The 22,641-nt window shown below is 43.2% G+C and overlaps 1 protein-coding gene and 1 long non-coding RNA gene across 2 annotated transcripts; both read right to left on the bottom strand.

Moving 5' to 3' along the window:
• Positions 1-1,043: 1,043 nt before the first annotated feature.
• On the bottom strand, positions 1,044-16,903 carry LOC136010595 (uncharacterized). Its single transcript, XR_010610940.1, has 4 exons — positions 16,277-16,903; positions 15,887-15,973; positions 12,043-12,248; positions 1,044-1,488 (listed from the first exon to the last, which is right to left on the bottom strand). It is a non-coding gene; the product is annotated as an uncharacterized LOC136010595 (long non-coding RNA).
• A 12-nt stretch (positions 16,904-16,915) lies between these two features.
• KCNA6 (potassium voltage-gated channel subfamily A member 6) lies at positions 16,916-22,379 on the bottom strand. Its single transcript, XM_065672026.1, has one exon. The coding sequence runs from the start codon at positions 22,377-22,379 to the stop codon at positions 20,823-20,825; it is 1,557 nt and encodes a 518-aa protein (XP_065528098.1). The 3' UTR covers positions 16,916-20,822.
• Positions 22,380-22,641: the final 262 nt, after the last annotated feature.

Here is a 22,641-nt window from a genome sequence, read left to right as displayed (position 1 = left end):
AGTCACTGGTAGTCAGGAAGTCACAGCTCATCAGAGGATCAGACCCTCAGCCAACAGTCACCAGGACATATTACAGTCCTAAACTGTTCCAGGTGCCAAGAGCTGCCAAATTAGAGCAGCTGACTGTAAGGACTGACAAACATGCTAAAAGTCATTTATGTGTATTGATAGAGAGTCCTAGGGAAGCTGGATGTCCAGCATCCCTCAGAGTACCTTCTGAAAATCCCAGTTGTCATGCTCAGGGTATCTTTTACTCCACACTTCCTCCCATCTCTCCCTTCCCAGAATCCATTCTTTCTACCCATCCTCCCACTCTCCTACACAGAGCTGGCAACAAACACAGGGTGGATCCATCTTTGGTTATAGGCATTTGCTGCATGACTGACCTTTCCTGCTGCCAAAGGGAGGGATTCCAGGCCAGAGCACCCCACTCTGCCTTTCACTTTTCAGTGCTTATTGGATTTTCTATCAGTTTCAGCACTACACAGCATGGACTTGTGGAGCTTGAAAAGCAACAGCTCTTTATCACAATGGTGCAATAGGAGAAGACTTCAGAGCATTTTATTAGAACTCTGCAAACAATTATATTGCGTTTTTAGAACTGTCTGGCTATTGTGCCTTCTAAATCACACGAAAGACTACAAACAGTGCTATTTCAGTGAAACTCTCTACAGCCACTGAAGCCACTGAAACTAAATCACTGCCTCCTTTGGGGGAGCAATGGACTCACATGTTCACCACAAGAACTGACTGTACATACACTAAAGCAAGACACTTCCTAGGTAAATGAGCAATACCTGTGGTTTGGGCCCGTCCCTTAGATATCAGATATTAGGCACGAACATGATTATTACTACTTGTAGAGCTATGTGAAACATCTACCATTTATTTGAGTTATGAAAACAGAGTTTTAAATAGCACAGTAACCCAAGGCCAAAAGACAGGCAGACAAATGGGCAGACTTTGGCCACTTGTTAGATCCTCTAGAGAAAGCTATTTGCTCTTATAAGGGCTGACCTTATGCATTTGCCAGGACTAAATGCTTGACTTGAAAAAACGTTTAATGTAAGTTTCAACAATGGAGTGCTTTGGAGGTGCCCAGTGTCAATTTCCAGCTTCCTACAGTACTCAGTGCTTCACTGGGGCTTTTGATGAACAGTTTATAAATTGCTGTTATTTAGCCACTGGCAATTGAATCCAGCTTTATTTAGTTTTCCCAGAAATCAGACAAATTTTAATCTTATATGGGATTCTCCCTGCCTCCTCCCTCCAACCCTGTTCACATCTAGTTTCAGTTTCCTGGAACTAAGAGTGTTAATCCCTTTAACAGAGACCAGCAACAAGAAAACCGCAAATCAAGGAAACCGCTTTCCTGTCCATAAATGTTGTATTCCCTGCACACAGAGAACCTTCTCCAACTATGCAGTAAGAAGATGCAGTAACGCCTTTTGCAGCATCCTGACAGCCTGGCAGCATCCCGAATCCAGCCTAGCAAGGGAAAAAAAAAATGTTAAAAAAATGCCCAAGACAAATGTATTATTTTGCATGGATCACAGTTAAGAAACATCAACCTAAGTGTTAATTTCTTAATAAGAATGACTGAAGAGACCAAATTTGATATATCTTATCAATATAACTACAGCTGGCTACAATGGAAAGTGCCACAATTTTTTCCTTACTTTGACACCTAGTGGAATTTGATTTATGGGGGATTTTTCCTTCTGGCTGATAGGAATTATACACATGTCTTCTTGCAGGAGATGAAATATGCATATTAGAAGGTTACAAAGTTTGTTAAGATGCATTACAGTGATGTACTGCTCCAAGAATAGGGACCCAAGGTCTGATCTTCACTGTAACAGACACTTTATTAATTCCTGAAGCCATTTTCTTTGTGTCTAATTTTAAGTCCTTTTAAGGCAGATCTATATTAACAATTCGGCTTAGAAGTCTTTTCCCCCATGCGAGGATCAGGAAAGCCCATCAGAGCAAGAGTGGCATTTTTTTTCAATCTTTTTTTTAATCAGATCTGAAATAATTTATTGAGACAATGAATGGAAACCATGTTGGGTCTGCAAGGACTTTTCTTCATGTAGACACTTCTTCATTGTCACACTTCGATGCTGTCCATTCTAGCTGCATCTAGGTCCATCTGTGCTGGTGACACATGAAACCTAAAAGGCTATTCATAAGTTATTAAAAATATCTGCAGTCCTCCATGACAAAAGAGAGAAAAAGGGAAGGCAAAAGTGACTGGAATAAACGTGGCACTTGATCCTTCCTAAAAGTCTGTTGCAATCTGAAACATCATATAAGAGTTCCTTGTAACTTGAGCAATACTTTATGTCAACAGTGCAAACCCTCAATTCTCCTAGCCTAACATGCCCCTAACAGTTACCTGTTGCATTTTTCTTTACATAGGATGGCACTTGTATGTTCCTACAGCTACCCTATGGAGGCTTTGATTTGCAAGGTTTTTTGCAGCAGAGGGGCTACAGAGGTGGTTTCTGTGATAAGCTGCTAGAAGCTTCCCCCATATCTGATAGAGCCAGTTCCAGCCAGCTCCAAGATGGACCCAGCGCTGGGCAAGGCTGAGCCCATTAATGATGTTGGTAACACCTCTGGGATAATGTGTTTAAGAAGGGGTGAAAAAAAAACCAAACAACCAAAGCAAAACCAAAACAAAACAAAAATTGCACAACTGCAACTAGGAGAGAGCAGTGAGAACATGGGAGATGTTTTTATTTCTTATTATCCTACTCGGATTTGACTGGCAGTAAATTAAACTGATTTTCCAAGTTGAGTCTGTTTTGCCCATGATGGTAATTGGTGAGTGATCTCTCCCTGTCCTTATGTCAACTGAGGAGCCTTTAATTATATTTTTGTTCTCCCCTCTCCAGCTGAGGAGGGGAGTGATGGAGCAGCTTTGGTGGGCACCTGCTGTCCAGCCAGGGACAACCCACCACAGATACATGCTTAGGATGTGATACTAAATTAATCATTATAGGATTCCTGAGTCCTAAACAAAATTCTGAGGTCCAGACTTAATTTAATTGCGTGAGTAGTTGAGAGGGCTAGTCAAGAGCTTAAAGAAGTTAAACATGTGCCTGCCTAAATGTCATGAATAGCTCAAGCCTAGCATTGCAAGGAGTTTACACTGTTTATAGTTTTACAAGTATTTTCTACCAAGACCGTTCCGTTTCACACTCAGTACAAGAGTGTGAAAGCAGCTTAATGCAGTATGAAGACCATACAGTTTCTAGTCCTTGTGCTCCCTCAATTCCTGCTACTGCTTGACAATGACTCAAGTACCCAAAAGAAAAAAAGAGGAAGAACTGGCCATAAAAAGAGTATAACAGTGAGAAAGGCCTGAGCCAGAAGGTTGGTTGCAACATTGCCAAAGCCCACAGGAGAATGAAATAAGCGGGAGAAACATCAGAGACTGGAGAAGCCTACAAAGTGAACAAGGTTTGTCAAGAGCTCTGTCTAGATTCAGAAAGGAGAAAATGACAGTGGTACATAAAATATATAAATATGCATGCTTACATATATATAAACACATTCACAGTCACACAGAAGCTACATATTTAAGCAGACTGTAGATATCTAGAAATGTGGAAAATATTACAAAAATTTGTAAAATGCATCCGCTTTTCATAAAGTTTTCTAAGAATAAGACAGCTCTGCCAACAAAATGTAGGGCCTGCTTGCTTTGAGTTCACCAAAGCTGTGAGAAATCCGATTTGCAGGCTAAATCTGTGCTGATCTTCAAAGCAATATTCCCTCACTGAAGTTTCTTTAATGTAAGCTTTTCCCTGCAGATTTTTGTGCTGAAGAGGGAAGTTTCCAATCCAAGGATTATGAAGACTGAACAAGCTGGTAGACATACAAAAGCTAGCTCATAGTTTTAAAAAATGCAGAGCAACAATGGTTACTAGTGATTGCTTAGAGCTTGATAAGTCAAAGACCCCATCAAACACAGACATAGACAGATGTCTGCAACAGCTGCATTAATTGAACCTACGACAAACCACAGTGGGGTTTGTTGGTCTGATTCTACTTTTAGTTTAATACTGATGTATCTGATATGGATCTTCCCCAAAGTCAGTAAAGATGTTCCCCTGGAAAAAAATAGAGAAAAAGAGTCTGCATATTCCATATTTGATAACTAGGATCTCCTTTTAGCCATAGTGTACACTAGTAATCCAGCAAATGTTTAGATATTGTAAAATATATTTCCTTAATAACTCAAGTCCGTCATAAGCCGCCAACATCCTATTGCACTGCAGGTCGTACACCCGAGTGTTATCTTGTCAAATACCTCCATGGCCCACAGGATGGCACTGTGCCACCCCACAAACTCGCTACAGGTTTTTGGCTGTTGCTGACAGCAGCAGTCAGTAAAAGGCAGCCTTTTTCACATCACAGGTTTTTCCTCTGAATTTTCACGCTTTCCAGAATTCAGCATAATTCCACAGATTCTCCCATTCCGGCACACTAGCTGATCTTGTATGTCTTTGCTCAGAAAGATCACCATCTGCTTTCTGTGGGCATTTTGCTTCAAAACACAACAGTAAGCTAACCCCAGAAAAGGGTTACCCTGGTAGCTACACAGCAGCCTCCAGAACAACTGCTTCTTTTTGCTGCCCATAAACTGTATTCGATAAGCCTGAAACTAATTAATAAGTGTGTACTCGGCTGCATCAAAAGGAGCGTGACCAGCAGGGCGAAGGAGGTGATCCTGCCCCTCTACTCTGCTCTCGTGAGACCTCACTTGGAGTATTGTGTGCAGTTCTGGTGTCCTCAACATAAAAAGGACATGGAACTGCTGGAACAAGTCCAGAGGAGGGCCACGAGGATGATCAGGGGACTGGAGCACCTCCCGTATGAAGACAGGCTGAGAAAGTTGGGGCTGTTCAGCCTGGAGAAGAGAAGGCTGCATGGAGACCTCATAGCAGCCTTCCAGTATCTGAAGGGGGTCTGTAAGGATGCTGGGGAGGGACTCTTCATTAGGGACTGTAACGGCAGGACAGGGGGTAATGGGTTCAAATGTAAACAGGGGAAGTTCAGGTTAGATATAAGGAAAACGTTCTTTACTGTGAGGGTGCTGAGGCATTGGAATGGGTTGCCCATGAAAGTGGTGAATGCTCCATCCCTGGCAGTGTTCAGGTTGGACAGAGCCTTGAGTGACATGGTTTAGTGTGAGATGTCCCTGCCCATGTCAGCGGGGTTGGAACTTGATGATCTTAAGGTCCTTTCCAACCCTAGCTATTCTATGATTCTCTGATTCTATATTCAAAGTACTGTGCAAAACAAATTCAGCTAACAATCTTGCTAATTCTCACATAATTCTACTTAAGATCACTGTAAAAGCTTGGAATTTGTGTGGCCTACAGCTATCTAGCATGGACTGGAGGGTGCTCAAGCCTTTACGCACACATGCATGGACACACTTGGCACATATGCTGCAGCTCAACTGATACAGCATTCAACAGAGTTTCACGATCCTCTCCCATGTACAGGTCAAAGATGGAGACAAACCGCAGACATTAAAATTTGGACTGTGGATCAGATTTCAAAGCCTTCTCATCAGTGTTTGAAGATCCTGTGACACAGGGTTTAGGTTTTTCCTTAGACTCACAAAGCATCCCTTCAAGAAAAATATTCTGGGAGAACTGCAGAGTCACTTTAAATTAAAATTCAACAAGATATGCTTGTCTTTATTAAAAGTTTTGAAAGGGGTCACCAAGGTCAATTATTTCAGCCTAAAGTATCTGAGCGGATGAAGTAACTTGAGTTTTACTCAAGTTGAGCCTAACCTTCTGTATCAACTTTAACTTCATCTGCTTGAACTTGTTAAAGCCTTATCTGTTTCATCTTCACTGCCTGTTTAAATGCTTCTTTTGCAGTATGGATATACCCAGGGAGGCAGCATACAAAAACACAACAAAATATTAGAGCTGGGTCTACAGCAGAGGCAAAGAGAAAAGTTGCCAAGGACAACAGGCTGACAGGGACAGCAAAACAGCCATGGTCCTGCCCTCTGCTCTGCTTATACCTGAGCCCTGGGAAGCAGGATTGTACCTGCTGATGAGAAGTGTGGAAAGCAGCTTGGGATGAGGAAACTGCTGCCATGGCTGTGGCAATGGTAATAGACACTTCTGCTCCTTTACCTCTCCCCTCCTCTCAAGGGTCCCCATGGCCCCTCTGTCTCAGCTCTCCTTTCTCTCTCTCTCCCTGTTCCTCCCCAAGGTTTAACTCTGGCCCCACATATGCACCAATACTTGATTTTGCCTTTGCAGCTGAGACACATCAGGCTGGCATAAAACATTAATAAACTGAAAGCAACCATATCAATCTATAGGAAAGTTGCCACGCTTTGATGAAGTCATGGAGTTAAACGAAAGCACTGTGAGGGGAGGTATTGTTCTGGTGGACTCCATGTGTGGAAGAGTGAACGGAAGTGGTATGCTGCAGGTCATATACTCAAGGGATCACCAGAGCAACCATCACCTGGACACAACGAGTGTGATCAAACCCAGCAATGTAAATACATGCAGAAAGTTAATTTACAGCTCACCAGTCCCTAAGAAGTGGGTAATTCGGGTTCAAAGGATTCTTTGTTCCTGTCACTCTTTCACTGTCAAGTACTAATCCAGTTTAGAGCAAGAGGCAGGATTTTCAAATGTGCTTGCTATTGGTCCAACTCTGTTACACTAAGATCACTAGAAAAAATTCCCAACGGCCATGGTGTGTTTAAGCTTTAACAGGCATTTTTTAAATGCTATCTTCTATCAAACTTCTGGGAGATATTTAAAGCATCTTATGAGTGCCTGACTTGTTAGCTAAGTATATATATTCCCATTATAGTCACCTGAAGACCTACTAGTCAGATTTACAATTACTGGTGGAAAGAAGTGTATGGGCACAGGGAAATACTATCAGAGACAGTATCACTGAATAAGTAAAGAAGGTCAACATCTCATTTATCCTATTTCCAGCTGTGAAAATAATGATACCCTTTATGGAAGTTACAACCATGTGAAACCAGAAAGAGGCTTATAGAGAAGCTGACTGAAGGTCCCACAGTAATCAGCTGCCCCAGCTGAAAACCAGCCCTGCCTCACACCATCTGCTCGTCATTCCTGGAGGGAAAAGGGTAATTTGCATTATCTAGAGAAAAATGAGTTTACCAACGAACACACTGATTGTTCCTATAGATCGTTATCACTGATAAACACCCAACTGCATGCTGAGGAGAAAAAGACTTTCTTTCCCTCCTACAGTTGTGGAAACTGAGGCATAGGGAAAAATGAAATGTCAGATCCAGACCCAGAATATGCTTGTGAGTACCAGTCTGTCTCCAGATTGGCACGGCCCTGTGGCAGATCCAACAGTTAAAACTCAAAAACATTCAAATGGGAACTTCTGTTATGCTTCAAAACACTGAATTTTCATAACAGGTCTCATTTCCTAACCATATGGAAAACTGACCAGCTCGAAAACTAGACTTCTAAAACACCCTCTACAACCCTGCCTAGTTGGCATCAGAGGAAAACTCTGCTGATGCATGACTACCAGCTGAGAATTTGGCTCCACTTGGCTGAAACTGAGTCTCTGCATCAGCGAGGTGTTAAGATATTTCGGCCATCAAGAAAACTCTTTATGCACTATGGTGGGCACAAAGACATGACAACAGGCCCTCTCCAAAAATGTGATTCAGGCACCTAAATACACTATAGGACAAGAAGGAATCTGAAAGAGGATTCATCTGGGCCTTTTCACATATGCTTGTTTCTGAATCACCAATATATGACTAAATATAAACCACGAAGAGCCATGATTGCTATTCTATGTATTCTCGTGTTCCTCTGAAAAGCCATAAAGGAACAACTAGCAAAGCTTTTAAGAGGATTAGTTCCTAACAATGCCAGTGAAAATCTGTAAAAAAAAAATGATCTTGCCAGATTCAAAGTGCAGATTAGACTGCTCAGTACCAGTGAGCTGCTGGCATCCAAATCACCTTCATGCTTAGAGAGCCAATACAAATACATGAGAGAGATGGTGAACTCCTCCCATCTTCAGCATTTTTATCTTCCGTGATAGCAATTCAAGGGGTGAAAAAAGAAAAACCTGCATACATTTTCTTCTTTTGGACTAGAGAAGTTGATGTCAGCTTCTTATCTCCATGGCACATTCAACGGGCTTTCAATTTACCTTGCAGTAAGTTAAGCTCTGGGCTTTGTCAGACAGAAATATTTTGCACGCCTTTAATTATAACGCAGCCTGTAAGGGATCAGAGAGTCACAAATAAGGGGGTTGCACTGAATATTTTGGGTCTGGGCCTGAAAAAAACAGAAATCAGATCAGCATGGCCAAAGCACTGGCCAAAAGCCAACACAGAGCTTGGTAACAGCAGGATTTCCTAGCATTTGGATATACCATTAGTATCATGTACAGGGCCAAATGTTTTCCTGAGTTGGTTTGATCCTCCCCATCCATATGTCAGTTACTACTGTTATGACAGTAATACCACACAGTGTCTTAGGGAGCAGGAGTCCCCATCTGTGCCTGACATTATATAGGTATTAGTTAAGAGATAGGCATATTCAAAAAGATCTTCCCAACTAAATGGTTTAGGGAAAAGGATCATCTAAATGACATAATACTGTCCCATTAGATATAAGGAAATTCTTTACTGTGAGGGTGATGAGGCACTGGAACAGGTTGCCCAAAGAAGTGGTAAATCCTCCATCCCTGGCAGTGTTCAAGGCCAGGTTGGACAGAGCCTTGAGTGACATAGTCCAGTGTGAGGCATCTTTGCCCATGGCAGGGGGGTTGGAACTAGATGATCTTACGGTCCTTTCCAACCCAAACCACTCTGTGATTCTATGATTTTATTGCTGAGGCACTGAGATATGTAGGACATCCAAAGCCCACGTGACAGTACTGGGGCCGCCCCCTTGACTCCAAGTCCAATATTTAATTACAAGACCTTCCTTATTAAGTGGTCTTTTAATTAATGAAAATCCTTACACAACCTTTTGATTGTGGCAGATCAGTAATAAGCAGAAATGCCAGGGCAAGAAGTACCAGCGGGTGTTTTTTCTGCTGAGTAGGTTACGTGATTCGGAGATGAAAAATGGAGAGGAAAGCTGCAACAGTCTCCAAAAGCCATCACAGTTATATCACAGCTGCAGCTGGCTTGATCAATATGTATTCAGACATCTTCTATTGAAATGGTGATTAACGGTTACTATGCAAAGAAGAGCTCACTAGTCATCTTTTCTGAAATCCACTTAGCTAATGGCAGTTCACAAATCCGCTCGGTTGTTTTTTAAAGAGCCAACAGAAAAAGGTAAGTAAGGGGGTGAGCTACAGCACACTGCAGACAGCACCTTCTATTTCCATTCTTCCCAGTATACCCAGGAAATTATCAGTAAACATTTTTTTCTTTTTTTTTTTTTGTTTTCTTTATTTTCCTTATTACATACTCTAGGAGTAGAAAGATCCTAAAAGATTACCTGCTGAGTGGAAGCAGGAGGAGCTCAGCAACAGGGGCAGATCACAGTTCTGAAAGACACATTCCAGCAAGTCAGACTGCATTATAAAAGCAGTCTGGACTCATTAAACAACTTTTTTACCTGCACAGGTTTTCTAGTTGCAGAAAAGAACAAGTGGCTTGCCTCAGCAATAGCTGAGCAAAGCCCTGGAATATCCCTTCTGTCACTACTAATACATGCTGAGGTACCCATACCATTTGGTCTGTCATTTCATCTCTTTAGGAGCATCTGAATATCATCTCACTGATTCAAGAAAGTATCGGAGCTGATATCAGAGCCACACTGCTTGTAAGCAGGAACGATCAATGGCTACCATTGCATTGCTTGGAAAAATTTTGTATTTTACCTTCTTTATATATATTTCCCTTAAAAAGACAATTTTTAAAAGAAAAGAAAAAACATTCAGAACATCAAGAAAATGATCACGCACATTACAAAATTTTCCAAACATGCATTTTCTAAAAAATACCAAAATGAGCTGAAATGGAACTCCTCTCACAAATATTGCTGATTTTGAGGAAGAAGCATCTTTTGATGGAAATGTGTCCTACAGAAATGTTTGTAATCCACCAACAGAAAACTGTAATAGATCATCTAATAACAGACTAATGGATAAGCAGTTGTGAATACCCCCAAAAATCTTTCTGAAAGTCATTGTGCCATCTGCAAGGACAGACTACAAAGATCAATTGCTTTGTGGGTATTATTTCGTAAGCATGAAAGACTATAGTCTACAGTACTAAAAGGAATGTACTTGACAGTACTATTTTGGACACATTAAAATATGAGCATAATTGAGAGCTTGAGAAATATGCAATATATCTGTGGTATTTATCTAAAAAAATAAAATTATAGTGATAAAGTAGATGTTCTAAGTTTGGCCATCTGACACCAAACAGGACCAATAGAAAAATAGATATTCTGTACCCTTCTGTTTTACGCGCTGATGATGAAGTGGGATTCAAACACAAAGCAGGGCTGTTCCTCCACCACTGACAAAGGAGCTTGTACACAGAGCTCCTGACTGTTTAATGACAGGCCTACCCTTAAAAATAGAAACCCATTATGAGAATGCAGGTCCTGACTGAGGAAGATTTAAAACAGAAGCGTGGAAAGGGCAAATAGGGTCAGAACTTCATCACAAGTTAAGAGCATGTTAGTGTTTCACACACTGGATAGAGTGTTCTTGAGCTGTTTACTTTGCAATGCAAAGCCATGAAAAGAGAATATATGTAAATAATATTTATGCATAAATAAATCAGAGTGGCTTGAAGATTCACAATAAATGCATCTCCCATGCTTCTTACACATCCTCATAAATCAACACAAATTTACTTGTAGGATTTGTTCTTGTGCTCTTTAACTGTACTCCCTGTCAAAGTCGACATCTCCTTGCTGAAAGACAAGGTTGCCAGAGCAAAGATGATTTGTTCTGTAGCGCTAAAGAAGGAGTTACAGATTCTGCTCATTTAGATGCTTGCTTTCGCAGCACTCTCAAAAGCTAACTGTACCTTATTCTGCTCCTGTTATAAAATCAAAATGCTCTCTCACTATTGGAAAGATCTTCAAGTTCCAAAGAGGTATACACCACTTTAATTGTACATGCCCTCTCGCCAGATTTTTGCTCTGTGTTTGTGTGGTGATTGCTGCAGTAGGATCTTCACCATTAATGTGCTACAAGCCCTAGCCAACATTGTACACATAACAGCATTGCACATGACATAAGAACAATAAATTAAGAAGCACATAAACATATGCTGATGGTGGTTTCTTTCATCAGTTTCAAAGTGAACTGATCTCAGAAACAGATGCGATACTGCGTTCATGGCTCAAATGAAACTCATTGCCTCATTCTGTATTTTTCTGATTCCTTTCTAATTTGGCCCACTGCCATAACTCAAGAAATTATGCCAAGCACTGGGGACAAGCCCTTAAGACAATTTACAGACAACTGGATTTGTATGCACTATCCTGCATATGTAATTGATAAAGCTCAAATGGTGTCCATAGTCACATGCTTTCATAATCTGCATGGTTATTTGTAAAATCTCCTGTGCTTTTCCTTTTTTTTTTTTTACTTAAAGAAGAAAAAGCAGAGCTATTTCTTCTCTTAAAGAGCAGAATAAGCAAGCTAAAATATAGATACAAACCACAAGGGAATGGTTCCCTCATAAAAGTGAACAAAGAGCAGCAACAAGATAGAAGGCTCAAAAACAAAGTATAAGGACAGGTTCTTCTTGGTGCTTTTCTGACATGGAGTTAGATGGATGGGTGAAGCTCCCACCTTGGTAAATGTCTATTCTATCTGCTGCGCTTAACAGAGTATTTTGTGACTTTTCCACAGCATGAAATGAAATGAAAGAGGTAAGCAAGGAAAAGTGAAGCTTTATGCTATCGCTGCCACAACAGTGCCTAAAATGGGAAAGTATTCTGCTACCCTTTTCAGACCAGAGTGGCGATTGTTACCAACTGCTCTCACCTTTCATACAAAAAAAGTTGTTGAAGATCATACATCTCTGTTGATTTCTGCATCCAAATCAGATAACCTGGCTGAGCTGTAGCAGAGCTGGCTCAAGGCTTTTCTCAAAATTAGGTGCAACGCGCTGTTCCAATGATTCCAGGGAGCTCATGGTAGTGAGGACTTCCCAGAGACCCCAGGAAGAAGGAAGGTCATCACAGAGAGGTCTGGATAGGGAGAAAAGATCAGACAAGATCAGCAGAGGTTCCAGGCTGAGGGGAAGAGCAGTGAACAGAGACTGGTGGTTTTTTTAAGGGCGTGAATTTACCCTCTGCCTCCAGACTAGTTCCTAGTGTGATTTGGTACCCCCAGCCCCAACCTACCCACTCCTAGGACTTCTTTTGCTTCCCCCAGTCTCATAGAGAAAAAACATCTCTCAAGACTTACAGTTCTTCCCCCAGTTACCCCTTCTACACCCCCCTCCCCCAAGTATTACAAAATAACATCACCAGGATCTGGCGGTACATAGCTAAATGGGTGCAGTATGGCAAATGAGCTGGAGGGCACAAGAAATGAGGGAGGATCTTAAAATTTCTTATTTATTCAGCATCTTAAATATATCCCAGGTGTAGGAGAGTGATTCCAGTAGACAAAGTCACTGAACTTGGGCTGTTTCCATTGCATGTAACTACTTCCATATTATCTCTTTCATAAATTTAACAAAGTCCATCTGGAAAAAAAACACAACTAAACCTGTCTTTTGTCTTCATTTCTACTATCTAACCTGGAATGAGCTTTCATTTCTCCTTCTTTGTCTGTTACATTAGAAATCATCTTCTTCTTTCCAGGATAAATTTAATCATAGCCTATTTGTGCTCTACTGGTCAAATCCACCATTGCCTTTTAGCTTAAATAGATCCTACCTCTTTTTGGCTACTCTGCCCTCAGTATTTTTGTAACTACAGGTCTTGCCAATCTTTTGCTGGCCTAGAAAAGTCAGGCTCTTCCAACTGCCTCTTGCAGAGCAGTTTCCATTTGCCTGATCATTCTTACTGTTCTTCTGCACATCCTTCCTGACCAAATTTAGGTCACCAAAAATGCACACAGCATTCCAGATGAGGCCTTACGGGATTAATATTTCCCAGGTGGTACTGAATGTGCTCCTTCTGAGACTTTCAAAGACTTCCACCTGCATCTTTTATGGCTGCATTACTCTGGCGGTTCTGTAAGTGACACTGGCACTCTGGCTGATGTGAAAGCATCCCCAGTCTTTCTTGTCTGTCTTCCCCAGCTGATAAGCTTACCACAAAAATCCCTATCACGACATTAATTTCTGTGCCGTTTAATGTATTTCTTTAAGTCAATTACTAGATTCAGTAATCTAGTTCTGTGTCCTAATATACAATCTTGACGATGACACTGAATTTGCTTCGTTACTAAATTTCATAGTCTCAGCTCTACTGATAATGCTTTAAACAATCCCAGAACTAACCCTTGAGGAACTCCTTTAAGAAGCTCCTCTTGTCTCACACAGTGTATTTACTCTGTTCTTTACTTACTGTATTCCTTCTATTCACCCTCATTTTCCCCATCTGAAGTGGTATTTTTCCATACAGCATGCTAGTGGCCTTTATATGAAACTCTTTGTCCAGTTTCAGGGAAGGCATGATTGAGATCAGCAAAGATGGAGCAGGAAAGAAGTAGCCAAATTTGTTTAGTGTCCCCTGAAAATGGAGACTCTGAAGCCAACAGATGTATAGCCAATCTGCCAGGACTGCAACAATTTTTACATAGCTATAGTAGCAAAAAACTGAGGGAGGGTTAGAGTTTGTCTCCATACCTACCTCTGCTACTCTTCTATTATTTTATTATGTAAGACTTGCAATTACATTTATTTAGCTTAAAAAACTCTCACTCCTTGGAAAACATATCCAAGCATGAGGCAGATGATGGAAATTGGAATACGAAAGAGGTCAGGAATCTAGGGGCAGCAACTGCTCCATTCAACATTGACAATCTGGTGACCATGTACACTCCATGGCAGACCTGAATTCTGCTCCAGCCAGGGATGTGAGTGCAATGTCAAGGACACAAAATAGCTGACTATGGCACAGCAGACAGGCACTCACCTTCCCCTTACGGTATGGTAATGGTGCACCTTCCTGAGAACACCAGAGTGGATAAGCAAACAAAAAGATTGTGGTCCAATTCTGCTTTCACCAGGGATAAATTTGGAGTCACTTCACTGACGTCAGTGCAGTTATTCCAGAATTGCACCAGTGTAAAAGAGGGCAGCATCTGCTTTCTGAAAATGGATGCCATCAAGCTAATTGAAAACAACAGATGCATCAACAAACAGCAAGAGGAGACAGTAATGTTCCCGCTTTCTTGTAAAATACCATTTAATTTCTCTCCAGAGAATGTAAAAGAATAAACCAATATGAACTCTAAAAGTGAAATCTTCTGTTGGTGTAAAATTTATACAGACTCTTAGGTGAATGCACCAATGTTTATCTACAACACCTAAAGAGATCTACTCTACACATCTGCATTTACAGCCCTCCTTTTTAGCACTTATTCTTCTCTCAGTTACCTAAATCAGGAATCACACCATTCATATTCTTAAGGATATGTTCATCTAGCCTTGGGCAGACAGCAGAATTGGGACCCCTGTTTTCTTTAAACAAGCAGTGGCTACAATACCATTTAAATTTGGTTATTTAGTGGCTACACTTGGCAACTAAATTGAGAAATTTGTGATTTAGAGAATGTTTTGACTAAAGGTCTTCCAAAACTTTAGTAGAAGTGAAGCTAAAGAAGGACTTACTGAACTTTCAATTACATTTTGTAAAACAACAAAAGTTTCCCATGAGTCTTGTCTCTAATGAATAGGCAACATTGCTTCGGTATTTTAGGGTGACCAGTAAGTTGATGAGCACTTTTCCTCCTATAAAACATTTCCTTTCTTTCACTAAGAAAAAGTTGTACACAGGGAAGTTCAATCTATTGTTCCAGCCCCTCTTAGTCTGTACTACAGAAAACATGGATATTTCCTGTAGTGTTTATCAATGAATGTTTATGCTTTAAACATAAAGCATAAACATAAACCCCACACAGATCACAGTTATGGGTTTCCCAAAGTGTAAAACTATGCTATGATATTCAAGCTCTCGCGCCAGCCAACAAGCCCCAGACTTCCCTTGAGCAAGTAAAACCCAGCCACTTAGGCAAGGTATATAGAATTAATGTGTACTAACAGCATAAGCAACACTGAAAAAATTACTGTTACTGCAGTGCCTGCCTGCTTTTCCCCAAAAACACTCTTCTGGGTTTATTTCCCTGACTAAGGTCTTGCCTTGTGTAGGACCTGACTCTGCAAAAGAAGAACTCCATCTTGTAATTGGTATGCAATTTCATCGTCGTCTCTGGTGGCAGCTAAAGACACTCAACATTCACAGTTCATTTTATCAGAGGCTTAAGTCTTTTCATCCTGCAAGCACCTGCTCCTCTCCTTAACTTTATGTGTAAAGCAGATGACTGCGAGTCAGGGATTTGACTGTAAGCCTGCTGATAACACGGATACAATTGTCTTCAGAATAGGATTTTTCTAGAGTGTGAGCACTGAAAAGCAAACATGAAGAGCTCAGACTGTGCTCTGGGTTACAGCAATGTGAATAGAATTATCTTGCGCTTACAGGGCTGCAGCTGAGGGAAGGATCTTGTTTAGTCTTAAAACTTCTCTATAAATTTGTATGCACATCTCCACCACTGAGAAAATAAATAAATAAATAAAATCCTGCTGCTCTTATTTTTGTCAATATAACCAGAAAGAGAAGCTTAACTTTGCTAAGTTTGGTAGACTTACTTGGACTCAAGTCACATGAGAGCTTTTGGGAAAGCTGTGGTTAACTCCTGCTGTAATCTGCAGATCTTTCCCTGATACAGACAGGACCTCAAGAAAAGAACAAATAAAAATAAGCATTTTAAGAAATAGTACATATGTTTTGACTTGATGTAAAAGATTGAAGCCCAGCATAAACCAAGGTAGTTGTACTAAATGGCGTTTTGCCAACATGAATCAGCAGATGGTGAGAATCTGGCTCATACTACATTGATGTATTTTATTATTATCTTCCTTTTTTTCACCTAGAACCAGATTCTCCCTTTAGGCTGCAAATCTTAATCAGGAGATCCTGCCTCATTAATCCCAAGAAACTCTCAGTCATTAGTTTCACAGAAGAAAAAGAAACCTTACCTACTTCTGCTAAAGCAGCAGATGCTGGAGCTGTTTGTTCCTTTGCTTTTGGGATTGGTGCTGTTCTTTCCATCACACTATGGAAAACACTTCAGTCCTTACCCTGTCTTTTGCTGCCCTGAATTTCCTTTGTACTCTTTCTTCTTCATCTCCATAGGACCTCTGTACACTGAACGAGGGGGCCTAGGAGAGAACACCAAGTCCGATCACCTTCACTCCCATAGCTGCTGTAGCAGTGAATTTTTACCCACGAAAGCTGGATCAGAAGGAACAGGGCCAAACCAGCAATCCTGAACTATGACTTTTTCCAAGCAAGAGCTGAATAGGAATTTCGTCTTGGAGCTAAGTGCAGGGATACACCAGTAATACAGGCTTTGAAATATCACATAACAGCTCTTCATGCCTTTCACACTTACTGTCTTTGATGTGGTCAATGAGTTGCAGATAAAAAAACAGTGTTCTTCAGTAAAATTCTTCCCTTTCTTTCCTTTCCCACCTCCAATGAGATGCTTTCTGCCCTGTCTTGCTTTGGTGTAAAACATCCCATGGGAAAATCATCGGGGGAACTGATTGTTGCAGAACAGCCCAGGGCTCGGGAACGAGCAATAGTTTCTTCCACAGCAAAACTATTTCAGATTGTTGAAAAGGAAGTTTCTGGGTTTTTTAATCTGATGCTTTAGCTTGTATTCCTTGCCACCGGGCACCCAGTTGACTCTACATTCACAGGCCAGTTGCCCCTCAGCTCCTTGACTGCGAGTGCTCAGACTGTCCTTCACACACTCCCCACCTCTCTGTGTGCAAGGATATACAAACATAATCCCTTCCCATCTCCTGGTTTGCACTCTTTGCTTTCACATGCTGAAAACTGTCTGTCTGAACTTGGACAGGACAGTTGTACATGATATAAGGTGGTGGGATCATTTTCAGTAAGGAAAGAAACCGCTGTAAAGACGAGGTGCTAATATCTAAAAACTGAAAATATGCAACGAGTGCTTTTGCTTGTAGCCACAGTCACAGGGTAAAGAGAAACAGTCTGGGAGGTTGTTATGGAAACAAGTCCCTGGAGGTGCCTACTTTGCTTCATGAGGATGTGATCTGCCTTCAGAAGGAAACAGCTAGACAGACAGATTTGGATTCTGGACATCCACGAGTGAGTGCTAAGGGCTGAGAACTTGAGGTAAGATTTTTGAAAGCGACACTGTGATTTGGCGACATGAGTCCTCTGTGAAGCCAGTGGCAGAGGTGCCACTATGTCCCATCAGTCACTTGAAAACAAAATCCAAAGGCTCCTTAATAACAATGTTGAACTCCAGAACTTCTGCAGCATAGAGTGTTATTGATGACTCTGGGATTTCACTGCCTTGATTTTCAGAAGGTACTTAGAGAAGGATTTGCATGGCCAAATGGAAGTCCCATGGTTAGTTTCCAAGCTTCTGCTGGCTTTTTGTATTTCTCTTGGCTCTAACACAGAAAACCCAGGGAGCAAACACCATTCCTGTTGCCACATTTTCATTTGCACTTGCTTTTCAGAACTGAAAAATGTGGATGGCAAAAGGTACACAAAGCTGCCTGGTTGCAACAGAGGTCCTTTGCACCGTGCTTTGTGTGTGCATCTGCACGCGCGCATGCATTTGGATGGAGATTTTCAGAAACCACAACACTCTAGCTACAAACTCACTGCTGAATTTCACCTTAGAGCAAGAAATTTCTTTCCAAGAGCATTTTTCTAAGACATGCTGGGATTATGCTACCAGTAACTTATCTCTCATCTTTTCTTTTGCCAGAGCCTCCGTGCCCAGTCATCTGTCATGCTGGCTGGAAGAACAACCTGTTATGAGCAGGGAGGGCTCCTGCCTGGCAGGGGCAACAGGGTCAGGCCCAAGGGAAGAAATGAGCACAGGAATTTTCTGACGTAGGCTCCTCCTGATCTTGTGCTTAACCTGAGTTTTTTATATCTTACTTTGGGGAAACTTTTATCAGCTGATACACTCAGGCATAAAATAACCCCAAACATGGGCATTCTGCTAGAAGACAGCAGGAGCCCTCTTAAATAGCAGGGTCTTCTGCTAGTTTCTAGAACATCTGCTTGAGCAACACAAAATGTGAAAAGAAGTCACTCTCCTGCACTCACAGAAAAGATTTCATTACAGTGATCCTGAAATACAGCTAAGAACAACAGCCTTTTACTAAATTAACTCAGCGACCAAGACAACTTTTTACACAAAATCTATAGACATACCACTGTGCTGATCTTTCCCCAGTCCCACTTATTCACCAGGATTACTTAACCACCAGCTGGTTACATGCTTCAAGGGATGCAGAATGGCTCCCAAAGCCCAGACCTTCAGGCATTTGCCTCAGTTCCGATGAAACAAAGAGGAATTAGGCACCTACGTATTCAAGCAAATTCCTCTCAAGCTACAGAGCCTTCTTCACATCACATATGTCTCCCAGACTGACCCGCAGTAACTGAGACAAGTGACATTTTGCTACTGATTTCAGAGACAGAGAACAAAGATTGTAATATAAAGGTTGTGCGTTGACCCCAGGGGAGATCCCTGAACACTAAAACCCTTTGAGAAGACAAAAGGACTCTGGAGAAATACAGCAGTTAGGATTTACACAAACAACTTATACTGTAAGATCAGGGCCCAGATGAGGAGAAGCCACAATAAAAGCACTCCAGGCATGGAGCCAGATCTCAAGACAACAAAAAACAAGCAGGGTAACAAAGATGAAAACAGATCAAATCTCACAACCAGCTCTATAGCCTACTCTGACTATATTACAGTATATGCCCTTAGCATTCTTAGTCTTATGGTTTAAAAGCATAATATATACATAAAGTGTATTCTATATATTTTGCATCTTGATAGTATGCCTGGTTTATGTATTACATGAGTCACATGCAATATGTAGTACATTCTAATACGCATATCACACAGTATGATGCAAGGCATTAATGGCTGCCTTTGCTTTCATACACATGCACACATGTGAATGCAGAATATACACTTAGATTTAAAACAACGAAGACTTTCTCCTTGCAGGAAAATTTGCCAATAGAATCTGAAAACATCCATTTCTCCTTCTCACCCACTGGCAGCTTTTGAAACACTTTAAGGTTTGGGGTAAGGCAAAGCTGATTAAAAAAAACCCTAAAATGATCTGGGAAGCAAAATGTGCATTTTAAGATGCAACCCCTTGGTCCCTTGGCAAACCCAGCACTGCAGGGCAAGTATTTTGCATTGCTAGCATGGATGGCTCTCATAAAACCTAGTTCATGCAAAGACATTCCTGTGCTTTCTGTCCATGAAATACCAAGAACTGCCTAGATGAGCAATGCAGCAAAAGCTTATCTCCAAGGCTAGCTGTTTCTCCCCTCATTTGAAAGGTCTGGGGTATGTTGTTGGGTTTGTGCAGATGGCTTAGGGAAGTCTGTATCTGTGCCAATCTCAGTCTCAAATGCTGACACACTTTACCCTGGGGCATTTTATGCTTGTGACCCTCTAAATCAGTGCAGGATTCAGACAGCAGAGGTGCAGCTGTCTGTGGTCCGGGTTTTTTAGCCATGTCAACAAAACACCAACAGGCAAACTTCCCTAACCTATACAAATGCTTCAATAAGAACACAGTGAAGGCAATTGCTCTCACATGCCTGACTACAGAACTGAGTATCTGAAGCACAAAGCACATTTCATTAAACAATATTGTGTGGAGATAACAAATGAACTTACTCTAATGTGCCTTGCTTCAGAAGGCAGTTACCACTATGAACATTAAGTTGGTACAATAAAAGCCAATTAACACCAGGGCACTGGCAAAAAATAAGGCTGAAATAAGCTGAAAAACACAGAGAATCTTCACCAAGCCTGTTGATATTTATAAGCCTGTTTTTGATGAATCGTATATGGTCACAAGTAGCAAAGAGCTTTTAGTTCTATGCATCTTTTTTGAAACACAAACCAAGAGGACCTTCAGCATGCCAAGTGTTGCAAAGAAGGCAGGCATCTACTTGCTGACTTTTACAGCTGCAGAACTCACTGTGATGCTGGCTACAGCGTTTCCATTATTCAAAGGCAATGGCATGGCAGGCGTGACTTATCCCACAGCCAAGGGCACTGCACTGGCACAGGAACCATGGGCACAGCTTGAGGCAGATGTTTGTAGCCCCTTTAACTGTTTACTCTCTTCTAAATCCTTCAGCTAAAGTAGTGTCGAGGGCTTCTCTGCTAGTGGAGTAGACAGGCAAAGTTTCACGGCAAATGTTGAATTAAAGCAGTCTTTGAAAACAGAGAAAGAAATTCACAAGGGAGTGGGGGATGACAGCTAGAACTCCACAGAATAAAGCAAGAACATTTCTGGCTGCACACGGTAATGAGAAACAGCAAATCAGGACAGAAGAGCCCATTATCACAATCATTCTGTTTACGGTATCACAGTTCACAGTCTGGCATGTAAATGCTGAATAGATCCAGCTGCTAGTAGGAAGACGGCTGTATAGCAGCTTGCAGCTCCATGTCTGGACCCAGGCTAACAAAACTGATCACACCTCTGTCAGCATTTTCTTCTCTTTATAACCCTGGTTGTTGGGAGGAATGAAGTTGGAATATTTCATGGACTCCAGGTCTTCTGCTTCCAGGAATTCAGATTTGCTGAGAGATTGATTACTGTCCCCCTTCTTGGGCTCAGAGAAAGGTGACTGCTGCTGGCCACAGGTGACATGGGTGTACTGGCACTGCTCTTCATGATCAGTCTCTCGGTGGTAGAAGTAATTGAAGTTGGACACGATGACAGGGACAGGGAGGGCAATGGTGAGCACACCTGCAATGGCACACAGGGAGCCCACAATCTTGCCGCCAATTGTCATGGGATACATGTCACCATAGCCCACGGTGGTCATGGACACCACGGCCCACCAAAAAGCATCAGGGATGCTGGTGAACAAGGAGTCAGGGTCATCAGTCTCTGCAAAGTAGACAGCACTGGAGAAGAGGATCACCCCGATGAACAGGAAGAAGATGAGGAGGCCCAGCTCCCTCATGCTGGCCTGGAGGGTCTTCCCCAGGATCTGCAGCCCCTTGGAGTGCCGGGAGAGCTTGAAGATCCTGAACACTCTGACCAAGCGGATTACTCTGAGGATGGCCAGGGACATGGCTTGCTGCTGGCCCCCATTGTTGCTGCTGCTCCCAGGCTGCTGCTTCTGTTGTTGCTGCTGGGCCAGCTCCGTGCCCAGGGTGATGAAGTAGGGGATGATGGCCACGATGTCGATGATGTTCATGATGTTGCGGGAGAACTCGGGCTTGCTGGGGCAGGCGAAGAAGCGGACGAGGAGCTCAAAGGAGAACCAGATGATGCACAGGGTCTCGATGAGGAAGAAGGGGTCAGTGAAGAAGGGCCCGGCGCCTGCGGCAGGGCGCAGGGGCGGCGGAGTCCCGCTCGGCGCCGCCGGCGGCGGCAGCAGCAGCAGCGCCTCGTCGCCGGGCGGCGCCGCTTCCCCAAAGCCGGGCTGGGGGCCCTTGGGCTCCTGCCGAAACTCGGGCAGGGTCTCCAGGCAGAAGATAACGATGGAGATGAGGATGACCAGCACGGAGACAATGGCGATGGCCCGGGCTGGCCCTGAGCTCTCAGGGTACTCAAAGAGCAGCCAGACCTGGCGCTGGAAGTGATGCTGTGGCAGGGGCTTCTCCTCCTCTTGGATGAAGCCCTCGTCCTCCCGGAAAGTCTCGATGGCCTCTTGCCCCAGTTGGTAGAAGCGGATCTCCTCCAGGAAGATGTCGAGGGGCACATGGACCGGCCGGCGGAGCCGCCCTCCGGACTGGTAGTAGTAGAGGATGGCGTCGAAGCTGGGCCGGTTGCGGTCGAAAAAGTACTCGTTGCGGAGCGGATCGAAGTAGCGCACCCGGCGGCTGGGGTCGCCCAGCAGCGTGTCGGGGAAGATGGAGAGGGTCCGCAGCTGCGTCTCGAAGCGCAGCCCCGAGATGTTGATCACCAGCCGCTCGCTGCTGCAGCAGCTCCCGCCGCTCCTCTCCTCGCCCGGCGCCTCCGCCTCGCCGCCGCCCGCCCGCGGGGCCGCCAGCGCCAGCGGCTCCTCCGCCCGCATCCCTCCCGCTCGGCCCCGCTCTGCGCCGCCGACTCGCCCCGCTTCGCCTTCAGCGGGCGGCCTCGCCGCCGGCCGCCATCGCCCGCCGCCGCCCCGCCTGTTGCGCCTCGCTGTGGCCGCGCTCGCCCGGCGGCTCCGCGGGGCTCCCGGCGCAGCGCAGCTCCTCCTCCGGCCGCGGTCCCGGCTCCGTCCCCGGCGCGCTGCTGCACGGCGCGCCCGGCTCTGACCTCCCTGCCGCGCACTCACGCACACACACACACCC

The sequence above is a fragment of the Lathamus discolor genome, chromosome 1 (genome assembly GCF_037157495.1).
Source record: "Lathamus discolor isolate bLatDis1 chromosome 1, bLatDis1.hap1, whole genome shotgun sequence".
NCBI classification, from domain to species: domain Eukaryota; kingdom Metazoa; phylum Chordata; class Aves; order Psittaciformes; family Psittacidae; genus Lathamus; species Lathamus discolor.
The sequence above is the reverse complement of the archived record's forward strand: the minus strand, read 5'-3'. Positions and strand labels throughout refer to the sequence as shown.

Excerpts from the sequence above, each read along its gene's own strand:
- KCNA6 (XM_065672026.1), bottom strand. The coding sequence starts at position 22,379 with ATGCGGGCGGAGGAGCCGCTGGCGCTGGCGGCCCCGCGGGCGGGCGGC.